The 12035-nt window shown below is 44.4% G+C and overlaps 1 protein-coding gene across 1 annotated transcript; it reads right to left on the reverse strand.

Moving 5' to 3' along the window:
* Positions 1–6: 6 nt before the first annotated feature.
* Positions 7–11451, reverse strand: ATMIN (ATM interactor; the record flags this gene model as incomplete). The annotated part of the gene is made up of 4 exons (XM_081806328.1): positions 11117–11451; positions 1940–2065; positions 957–1156; positions 7–298 (listed from the first exon to the last, which is right to left on the reverse strand). Coding segments are annotated over exons 1-4 (948 nt in total), but the record flags the coding sequence as incomplete, so codon positions are not given.
* Between the last annotated feature and the right edge of the window lie 584 nt (positions 11452–12035).

Genomic DNA, 12035 nt, shown 5'->3' on the forward strand with positions numbered 1-12035 from the left:
GGTAGGCACAAAGACAGGCATGGGAGAAAACTGCATAACAGGAAGTTTCACCAGAGCCACTTTGGGCTTGGGTAAAAGCAACTTCTGAGGGTATCTCGGAGGTGTTGTAAGAGTCTGCTTTCCGGCATTAGAGCTGCAAGAGTCTTCAAAAGAAGCGACCAGCTTTATATCTGAAGTTTCCAGTTCTTGAGTGTCTGGTCTTGGAACTGGTTGGGTGCTCAAGGACTCAGTGGGCTTACCGGACAACTTCTGGCTGGGCAGGCAGCTCTCCATTTTCCTTTTCTTACTAGGTGGATCCCTGAAACCAAGGACAGAGTAAATAGAGAAAAACGAGTTTAGGCCGCAGCTTTCTTCTACCCTGGTGCGGTCTCTTCAATTACTTACGAATGCTGCTCCCCACACCTAGAGTAGAGGTCAGAATCCACCAGGTGAGGAGAGATCAATCCTTCTGTGCCCCTCTGAGAACTGGGCCTACTATATGGTGGGCAGAAGTGCAGGAACATGTGACTAGGAAAGGAGGAAGCACATCTTTTTTGGGGGCATACCTCTAAGTACTCTAGCACTCAGCTCTGTAAGCACGAGGAAGTGAACAGATTATTTAATGCAACTTTTACCATTCCTAAAGTAGGAAGCTATTACTCCAAATATAAATTTGACCTTTAAGATGAGGTACAGTTTCACGATAAAACTTAACTCTTCAACAATCTAACATCCCTCTGATGGAAAATGCTGGAAGTTGGGATTTTCAATTGGGAAGAAATAAGGAAGAACAACTGGGTTAGACAGATGTGGATCCTTTGCTAGTACTGCTCGCTTTTCCGAAAGCTCCCCTCTTCCACGTCATGTTTTTTCTCTGTTATTCCTCCTTTCTCTCTGCACTAACGGCTTTCCAAAAGTTTCATTTGAAATTCTTCCCACAGCGACCGACTCCTGGGCCACCGCTTCTTCCCCTTTACCTGTGCTCTGCCGGGATCTCATGGCCAGTGCGGTAGACGTGGGACTGTAATGCAGTTCTGCTGGCGTAGGGGCAGCCGCACGTGCACTGGAAGGTCTTGCCGCAGTCCTCGGCATGCCTTTTCAAGTCCCACTCCGTGCCATAGGAATTGCTGCACTTACTGCACTTATGCTTCTTTTCAGCATGCATCTTCATAAAGTGCTAGGAAGAACATAGAAGGGACGAAAGTGGAAAACCGCATCTGCTCAAAACATTTCAAAAACCATCCCCGTACCTGCATTAACAATGACTTTGCATGACAAACTAGAGCAGTCTACATCAAAAGAAGGAAAAGCAGGCAAACTGCAGTTTATCACATGCCCCTTCTCCCTGTCACTGCTGCTTTGGGAAAAGTGAGGACCCTCTTTGGAAGCAGTTCATAGTACCTGCCATTTAGGTTTTATAAATGAGTGCCGCAGGCAGGAAAAAGTCCTTCCTGCTTTTCTCAGGACCCCTCCAGCCAACCGTCTGGGAAGTATTTCAGCTGCCGGTCTCTGCCAGTCCTACCTGACCTCTTTCCCCACTCACTGGGCCCCTCCCTACTCCTAAGGCAGCTACTTCTGGAACTCTTCCTGACTTCAGAAGCTTTGTCCTTCCTTAGGAGAACTTTTCCTTTGTGCTTTGCTCCTCTGACCTAGGAGGCACACAGAGTCACGCAAGAGATCTGGAGTACACATTTCTCATTTGCTGCTGAACCGCTCTTCTTGTCTTTCTCTCTAAACCCTCTTCTGGACATCTCCTCCTCCAGAACAAGCCACGTCTCCTTCACTCTGGTTACACTCCATTCACGTCTTCCCCCAACAGGGAGACTCCTCGGTGGCTATTCTCACAGGCAGCTTTCTTGGAGAGTTCTCCAGTTACGTTTGGCGAGTGACAGAATGCACGTTAGGTTTATATCACCTGCATTTCATCCTCAGAGAAGTATACTTAAGACAAATAAAATACCTGTTTTACGAGAGAAAATTGAGAAAATGGTCTGTCAGGGCCTCTAGGGCATCCTTCAATTGGACAACAGTAGAATTTCGGTACAGTTTTCAAATCTTTTCTTATTGTTGGATTTACTATACCATCCTGCAAAAGAAAAAATTACTTTAAATAATTATTAAACAAACAAACAAACAAACAAACAAAAACCCAATGGAACTGGCTGGGACCAGAAACAAGGAATGACTAAAGATGGGCACAAGGGATCTTTTAAGGGAGATAAAAATGTTCTAAAATTAGATTGTGGTGCTGGTGGCACAACTATGTGAATCTACTAAATAATTAAATTATTCACTTAAAATGGGTAAATGTTATGGTGAGCTAAATTATAGCTCAATACTGTAAAAATTTTTCAAAACAAAAAAAACCCCCCATGTTGCTAAAAAATCTTCTATCCATTCCTTTAAAACTCCTCCTTCTAAACTTAAAATCTCTGTCCTTAAAGCCAGCTTTCTCTGTTTGTAAGTGGTATACTCACAGTTTCTCAGGCTCAAGACTTTGGTACCACCCTAATTCTTCCCTTCCCTTTCATCCCACCCTCCCTGAAAAAAACCTCCTTTGACTATGGTCTAGGCCTTCCTCCTAGCATCATGACTGTCTCTGATCCTTAAACCCCTAAAGTAGCTGAAGCTAGTCGACACAACTTTTTATACAGCAACTTGAATAGAGTCACCATGCTGTGTTTGAAATTTAATAATCATTATAGTAACCAGTACGTATATAGCTTTTATTACTGTGTCAGGCATTTATATATATTAACTCATATAATCCTCATCATCCTTTGTTATTAAGTATGTGACTGAATTTTTGGCTGGGAGTTTAAAATAACTGGTGACTTAACTTAGCTTGAAGTGCTCTGTCTTGGTGCCCTCGATGAGCTCACATACTGCAGGTGTGAGACACCTATGACCTCCAGTATAATTCCTGTCTGGACCTAAAGGAAGGTAGTAGTGGTGGCGGGGGTGGAGGGGTGGAGATGGACCTCTCGACAGGTCACTGGAAACAACTGGACATGTCCTCATGTAACCAGGGCTCAAGGGTAAAAGAGCACCTGGCTCCGGGGGTCCCAAAACAGACCAAGTCTGGCCACTCACCGCTGACACAAAGGCAGTGAGACAAGTGGTGGGGAAACAAGAAAGGGATTTATTTCAGTGAGTCCAGCACCGGGAAGACAGTGGACTCACATCTCAAAGACTATCTCCAAAGTGCTGAAAATACTTTCAGGTTTATGTAAGGAAAATGTGGGACAAAGGTCGGTGGGTATGTGCAGGCAGGCAGTAAAGGTCAGGTCAGTCGCTGTCTTGGGGTTAACCACGCGGGGTCTTGCTGGTGTAAAGGCAGTCCCTATTGCTTGAGAGAATAGTTTTGGGTCCGCATCAAGGGATGCTTTGCCCCCTGGGTCTTTTGCCTGAGTCAAGAGATAAGCTGGAAAGAAGAATGTAATCAGTTAGAAAGTACAGCCTGAGGTCAAAGTGGAGGGAGTAGAAGTCCCTGTTCATGCAGGCCACAGCATCTAGTGTTCTGATGAGAAAGGATTCATTACTGTTGGAACATGTCCACTTCCTTCTCTACCATTAATGTTTCTGGAGAAGTGAGAAATGAATGGTCATGTGGCTAAGACTCCTTCCCTCTGCCTTCCCAGTGGATCTTGAGAGGAACATGTTGATCTTGTTGAGTCTGTGTCCATTCATTTAGAGGGGAAAAGAAGCTGTTCTTGTTTTATTTTTACACAGCACAATTTATCTTTCCATATCAAATTCAATTAGCCCTCCATGTCTTCCACACTGGTCTATCCTTTTACAATCCTACTGTTTAGATATTCATATTCATTTGGGTTATTTAAGTGGTCTCTTACATAATTTTCCTTCCTCTTCTAATATTCTACCAAATTTGACATTCTGAAAACTTATTTGTATGTATCACCTAACGGCGTGTTATGCCTCCAATCTCCCATTATAACCGTATATTTTTCTGTTCCCTTTTCATACACCATCCTACTTAGCCTCACATTCTTCCCACTTCCAGTTGCACCATCTATGAAGGCTCAATTTGTCCTACATTCTCCTGGCTCTCTTAAGGCAGACTGCGATGGCGGAAGAAGCACTTGGGCTGAAAGACCTATACACCACCTCTACCACCAATTAGGGGTGTGGCCTTAACCTCTCTGAGCCAGTTTATTCATTTCTGAGACAGATACAATAGTTAACTCTCAGGATTATCTTGTATTGGATTAGCATAAAGCGAGCCCAGATCATATTCTCAATAAACACTCCCTTGTTCTGCTTACCACCACCCAGATGTAGAGATCTATTTCCTGTTTGAATTCCAAGATAATAAAACTTAAGCTATTTTAAATATTACCATTTTTTTCTAGAGTTCCTGTCTCTCCAACTAAATTTCTTTTTTTTTTTTTTTTTAAAGATTTTATTTATTTATTTGAGAGAGAGAATGAGATAGAGAGAGAGAGCATGAGAGGGGGGAGGGTCAGAGGGAGAAGCAGACTCCCTGCTGAGCAGGGAGCCCAATGCGGGACTCGATCCCGGGACTCCAGGATCATGACCTGAGCCGAAGGCAGTCGCTTAACCAACTGAGCCACCCAGGCGCCCTCTCCAACTAAATTTCTTAAGGGCAGAAACTATTTTGTACACCTCTTGGTATTGTCTTAATGTTTAAAGAAGAGAGCAATTGCCTGCTAAATGTAGAGTTTTTTTTTTTAAAGATTTTATTTATTTATTTGACAGAGAGAGACACAGCAAGAAAGGGAACACAAGCAGGGGGAGGGGGAGAGGGAGAAGCAGGCCCCCCGCCGAGCAGGGAGCCCAATGCGGGGCTGGATCCCAGGACCCTGGGATCATGACCTGAGCCAAAGGCAGACGCTTAACAACTGAGCCACCCAGGCGCCCCTGTAGAGCATTTTTTGAAAGGCAGTCCTGGTTTTCAACCCTGGGGCCTGTGAAAAATCACATGAGACACTAAAAAAAAAATGTCTGGTTCCAACTCCAGGTATTTTGATATCATTAGTTTGGGGTGGGGACTAGGGATCCATATTTGGTTGTTCAATCTCCCCAGATGATCCCAAAGGACAGTCTAGCTTTGGAACATCTCGTATAGTGGTTAAACCCTTGGGTTCTGGAATGTGGACTGCCATAGTTTGAATTCTCTACCTTGCCACTTTCTTGTGAACTATCTTGGTTTCGTTATCTATAAAGTAGGCAAAACAGGATCTACTTCAGGGCTGTTGTGGGGATTTAGTCAATAATGTACAGGGTTTGGAACAGTGCTTATCACATAATCACTCAGTTATTATTGCTGACTTATTTGCTGTGGAGAGTTTTGTTTCTTCTTTTGCTTTTTGCCAACCAACTTTACGCCAATGATCTAATCTAAACCAGTACTTTACATTAAATACTGTCCTTGTGGAAGTTGGACTGAAAGGCCCTTCTGTTAAAACACTGGCAGCTGCTAGCTTTAATGACAAGTGACGTGGTCTCCTATCACCAAACTCATCCTATTCACCAATTCATCTAGCGTTTGTTTGTTCGTTTTTTTAATGAAATACTTTCAGTTAACTTATTATTTTTCCATCTAGTGTTATCAGCAAGAGAAAATGAAATGTGGGTAGAATATTAAGGAAGACTCAGAAATCACTTCATTCACCTAATAATTATCAAATTCCTCTTAGTGATATGCCAGGGAGATGGCCCTTTTCTATGTTCCAGGCTGTTCAAATGTTCCACAAAACTTCCTACAAGTTCACTACAAAATTCATGCTCACTTCTAATACCCTCTCAACTCTGCTTAGCATGCCTTTTATTTATTTTTTTAATTTTTAATTTTTATTTATTTTTAAAGATGTTATTTGTTTATTCATGAGAGAAAGAGAGAGAGAGGCAGAGGGAGAAGCAGGATCCCCGCAGAGCAGGGAGCCAGACGTGGGACTCGATCCCAGGACCCCGGGATCACGAGCCCGTGATTCAAAGGCAGACACTTAGCCAACTGAGCCACCCAGGTGCCTTAGCATGCCTTTTATTATCCCTTTTTAAACTCCCAATCATGTTCTCAAATACCTGTTCACTTCACTTTTTAAAAGTTAATGAACTTTTTTTTTTCCGAGATGTTTTAGGTTCACGGCAAAATTAAGTAGAAAGCACTGAGAGTTCTCATATATCTCTCCTTCCCCAAACATGAACAGCCTGTTCCACTATTAACAATTACCCCCACCAGAGTGGTACGTTTGTTACAATCAATGAACCCGCACTGGCACATCATTGTAACCAAAAGTCTCATATTAGGGTTCACTGTTGCTGTTGTACATTCTATGGCTTTTGACAAATGTGTAATGGCACATATCCACTGTTATGCTATCACACAGTATTTTCACTGCCCTAAAAATCCTCTGTGCTACACCTATTCCTAACATTCTTTCCCTTAAACTCACTAATCTTTTTTGCCTTTTCCAGAATGTCCAGATTGGCTTCTTTGATTGAGTATACACCCGACCTAAATTTCCTCCATGTCATTTCATGGCTTGATAGCTCATTTCTTTTTAGTGCTGAGTAATATGCCATTCTCTGGAGGTACCACAGTTCATCTATCCATTCACCTACTGGTGAACATCTTGCTGGCTTCCGAGTTTTGGCAATTATTCACTTCTCTTTATGTGTCTTCTACCACCTCCCTCACCTTTCCTTTCTCACTGTTACATCATTAGTTCAAGTCATCCTGACTCTGGACTTTTATCATTAACCTCTTAACTCATTTCTAGAACTTCAATCTCTTTTTCATTCACTTTGCCAGATTCCTTTTTCTAAAGTATAGCTCTCATCATGTCATTACCTCACTCAAACATTTTTAGTGGCATCCCAAATCTACCCGAGTCCAAATTTCTCTAGCTTGAGACATTCAAGTCCCTTACTATATATATATAGCTTTGAATTGTCTTTCTCTTCTGTTACTTACCCCTTTTGTCTAATGGAACTACTTAAAATCCCCAAACCTTTTCAAGGAGAGGAATGTATTTGTATCTTCTCTTGTATTTGGGAATGTTTGGACAGAATAAATGTTCAAAAAAAAAAAAAACTGGGAGCATTATACTGAACATGTTCATGTGGCCATCTAAGCCAAAACTCTATCATGCACCAGGATGTACCACTAAAGACAGCCGTAAAGGACATCAACAATCCCCCTGTGGCCTTTATTATAGGCATGGCAACAACCTGAGAGTGTTCACTTTCCTGCTTTCTGAGGGCCAACTCCTCACCGTCCCCATCACCATCTCCCCATCCCAGTTCCACGGCCTTCCTGTCCTGAGACAACAAACTCAAAAGATAGGATGGCTGAGATGAGGATGGGGGAGATAAGAAATGGGGATGGCACAATACCACATGAACCGCAGTGAGAAAGTCATGTTCTATTCTGGCATCCTCTATATATGTTCAAAAACAAAATTCACCAGACTTTTCATACTTTATCTTTTGTATGCATGACTAAAAAGAGAACACAAAAAATACTTCATGTTTTGCATTCCTTTTTTGGGTACGTTACATACAAAACATTTTAAAGTAAAACACATTTCAAAAATATTTACGAAACATTTTAAGTAAAAGAATTTGGAAAAAAAAATCTGAGAGGAAACAATAAAAAAAGATGGAAAAAAGTAAACATACAGAAGAGAAAAGCAGGAGTAAGGACACACTTTAAGGAGAAAGGGTAAAAGGGAAGGATTTTAAGAATAGTGGGGGTGAATAAAAGGCATTATAACTACACCAGCACCTGACTGCCTTCACAGAAAGCATCCAAGAAGAAAATCAGCTCGCTCTGTTGTCTTCTCATTGTAAATTTAAAATTGGAGGTCTTTGTACAATATGGCCTATAGAGTGACTTGGAACCTTTCTTTTCCTTTTTTTTTTTTTTTTAAAGATTTTATTTATTTATTTGACATAGCGAGAGAGAGCACAAGCAAGAGGAGCAGAAGAGGGAGAAGCAGGCTCCCTGCTGAGCAAGGAGCCCGATGCGGGACTTGATCCCAGGACCCTGGGATCATGACCTGAGCAGAAGGCAGACGCTTAACTGAGCCCCCCAGGCGTCCCTTTGTTTTTGTTTTTTCTTAAACAACAACAACAACAAAACAACTTCCTTGCTCATCATTAAAAGCAAACCCCAGACTGAACATAATACAAAATCCTTTAAGCCAGGTTTTAAAAACATAAATGCTGCTGGGTAAGAGGTTCTTTAAGGGCCCTCCTGTCCCCTTCACTGCTTTCAAACAAGGAATAAAAGAATCTCTGAGAAATGTCCATTTACTCCTACTCTTCCTTTCTCTTAATCCCCAGCTTTCATTTCCCCAGGGATCCCCCTGTAGGCAAGGATAGACAGGGCATTTCCAACTTCCTAACAGGAGATGAAATATAAGAACCCGCATAAAACCAAATGGCAGCATGCCCTTACACCTTACAATTCAATCCCCATTCTTACCCACCATCCTTTAGAAGGGTTTGTTAATTATTTACATTAAGAAGGGAGTATTTGTTTGTGGGCAGGGTACCTTGTGAAGAAAGTCTAGAATAAAATAAGGACCATATAGCAACTAATGGGGAAGGGGATAAAAAGATTATCATAACCTAGAAAAAATAAAAACTAGGAAAGAAACTAAAATTTTGCAAGTAGCTGTAACCAAGAGAACCAGTAGGAAAAATTCCCACTGAATATTATGCAAATCTGCCAAGCAGCTATACTCAGACCACCTTCAGGGCAGAAAGTAGGCAGGCACTGGATTGATACTGGATTCTCTCCAAACAGCTTTCAAAACCACAAGAGCTCCCAGTCAGCTCTCGTCCCCAGGCCTCCTCCTTCTCCTTCCCTCCTTCTAATACTTTGAAAACAAGTGTCAAGAGTAATGTTTGAACTCAAGAGCCTTCTCCTCAGAATGCAGACGGAGAGTAGAGATTCATCACACTGGTATGGCTATTTTGTCACATAGGTCATGCTCATGAAAGAAAATGAACCCCTTTCCTCCAATACAGCAGATGCTCGGGGGGGCTGGGTGCTGTGGTTAGAAAGCCAAAACAAGGCAGGAAAGTGAGCCTCTTTGACAAGAAAAAAAACCAAAAACAATGATGGTTCTGGGTGAGATTTCTTTAATTCCTCCTGAAACAGGTCTCCCTAGTGATCTACGAAGGAAAATCAGGAGAGCCCACTTTTCCCTTCAGCATTTTTAGTTCAGAAGGGGATCTTGAGTGCACTGTGCTGTCTTCAGACAAGAGATCAGTGTCTGAAAACCGGCTTAGAAATGGGAGAATGACTTCACACAGGTTCTAAGCAAGGGAGGATACCGCTGCTTTGAAAAGTCCAGTAAAGATTTGATCATCAAAATTTGTATTTGCTTCAACTCCTCCTCCTTCGTAAGCCTATTATATTTTATATTTTGTATGTGCACTGTATATTGCATGTGTTTGTATATTTCGTATATGTATGGGTATCTTCAGATATTCGTAAACTTAACATATTTTAAAAGACATAATTAGAAATAAACCTATTATATGCCAACACACTAGTCCTGAAGAGTAAATGGTATCTTTGCGCTGAACAGATGCTTCACAAAGTCTTGAGAGCGAGAGCGCTCCAGATAGCAATTCCAGAGAAAAGGACACTAAAACTGTTACAAAGCGCTTGTTAGAGTGATCTTTGGGCCAATACAGTCCTGGTCAGACTGGCAGCTTCTCTTGTGCTCAGAGATGTAGAGTGTCCTGGTTGTTTCTCAGGGAGGACATGATACTAAAAGTGGGTGATGGCCGTTGTATACAAGTTGAGAGAACCAAGGGATGTAGAATTCCTACAAACCATGTAGTTCACCCACTGAAATTAAAATATAAAGAAAAGGAAGGATTTCGTTAAAATTTAGTATGAGAGAGAAAACACAAGATCGAAGACCATTCATTCCCGAAGACCACTGAAGAGTTACCGCACTTGGGTCCTGGAAGAAACAGAATCTGTTCTGAGGAAAACTGCAGCCCCACCTGCAGGGCCCTCCTCAGCACATTTCCTGACTGGACTCCCTCATCTTCACAGGGGAACGATGTTGCATCTGTTCAGCTGGTGCGCGAGGGGGATTCCCTCTCTTGGGCAACATGTCTGTCCTCCTATAACCTAGAACCTCCTGGTAAATTAAATTCTTATCAGAAGCCTGATTCTAAGGAAGTCTCCAAGGAGGATTTACCTGAAGGGCAGACAGAACATGCAACACGCTAGGTATTTCAAACTTATTCCTGAATCAATTCAGACCATCAAAAGCTACATTCACAAAACTGCTTTGAGTATCATGCTTTGGAATTATGTCACTGTTGACACAGAGAGAAGTGAGTAAGAAGTGGAAGGAAACTTCCTATTGTAATGACTGGGAAATTGTAACTTAACAGGTCTAGGGTGGGGCCGGACATCTGGATTTTCAGTGAGCTTTCCACAGACGTGCACTAAAGGTTAAAAATCACTGCCCCATTTTACAGAGGGTGGAAGGGACGTTCACACTACCGTCATGTTAACATACGGGTTGCCTTTTAAAAGAAGACCTGGAGAAATTTCCCTTACGTCTCATTCCTGAGCAAACCCGAGTCTATCAATACTGTGAAAACGTGTAACTGAAGGTGCTTCGAGGCAAATCTGCAGCTCCCTTTTAAAAACCGGGCAGAACCTAAAGGCCTCAAGGAGGTATTGTGGGTGTGGTGGAAAGCCCTCGGGCTTTAGACCAGGTTTAAATCCCAGCTCTAGTCCGGCTGCGCAACCGGCTTCTCATCAGCAGCGTGAGGAGGATGATGAGACGGACCTCACGAAGTTGCTGGAACTACCAAGGTCCGTGTGTCGAATGCCCGGGCCGCGAAGCCAGGAGCCAGCAGTCCTGGCTCGTCCGAGCCCGACAGCGAGTGGCATGACACAGTGTTTTCCTACTGCGCGTTCCTGCGTGCTAGCTCCCACTCTGCCCCGCCGGGACTCCCTGGCCGGTTTGGCCCGTTTTGTGGTTGGACGCCGGCCGGCGAGGCTGCACACACACGGCGCAATCCCGGCCGCGCCGCCCCGCACGCCCCAGCCCGCGCCCGAGCCCCCCAGCGCCAGGCCCGGGGAGGCGCCGTTCCGCGGCGGGCTCACCTGCAGGCGGTGGCTCTTGACCAGGTGCATGTTGAGCGCCGGGCTGTTCGGCAGGATTTTGCCGCAGCCGCGCACGGTGCACAGGATGTTGGTCCGCACGGCCCGGGACAGCTCGCTCACCGACGGCTGGATCAGCTCCCGGGCCGGAGGCGCCGGACCCGCGGGCTGCTGCCTTGCCGCCGCGGGCCGCGGCCGGCTGCCCCTCAGGCGTCCGGGGGGCCCCCACGGGCCCGAGGCGGCGGCGGCGGCTCCCCTCGCGGCCGTCGGGACGGTCGGGGCGCCCGAAGCCAGAGCCGCGGACCCCGCCGCCGCCGCCTCAGAGGCCGCCATGGCTCCCGCACGGCAGAAGGACCGAGCGAGCGGGCCCCGCCTCCCGCCGCAGCCACTTCCGGCAGGGGGCGGGGCCTCCAGGCTCATTAGCATCCGGCGGGGCCGGGACGGCCGCGGCGCCCCCTGCCGGCCATAGAAGAAGCGTCTGCGGGAAGCCGCCGCCGGGTGAGGCAGGAGGGTTACAAAACTTAACAGGGGTTCTTGCGGACAGGTCGAAGGTGTTGGTCCCACTAATGCATTCTTCATCTTCCCACAAAACTTAACCTTGGGCAATAATTGGATAGAACAAAAAGCAGTACGTTCAGGAACTTTATTTCCCCAAAGATTAGAAACAACCCAAATATTCAATGGTAGGAGAGGCAATAGTATGTTAATTACATCTATTGTTTATTGAGGGCTTACCCAGTGCTAGACATTGGGGAAAGCACTTGTCATTTCCTATCTCATTTTGTCCTCAAAACAAGTGTAGCGGGTACATACTATAAGTTTTCCCTCATTTTGCAGAGAAGAAACTAGCCCTAGGTCGCATTGTACAAATGAATGAGTTGCTATGATTGTGTTAATCATTTTAAGGGAGGCTGGATTTACT

Source organism: Leptonychotes weddellii, chromosome 16 (genome assembly GCF_054177405.1).
Source record: "Leptonychotes weddellii isolate Sample4059 chromosome 16, ASM5417740v2, whole genome shotgun sequence".
Lineage (NCBI taxonomy): Eukaryota > Metazoa > Chordata > Mammalia > Carnivora > Phocidae > Leptonychotes > Leptonychotes weddellii.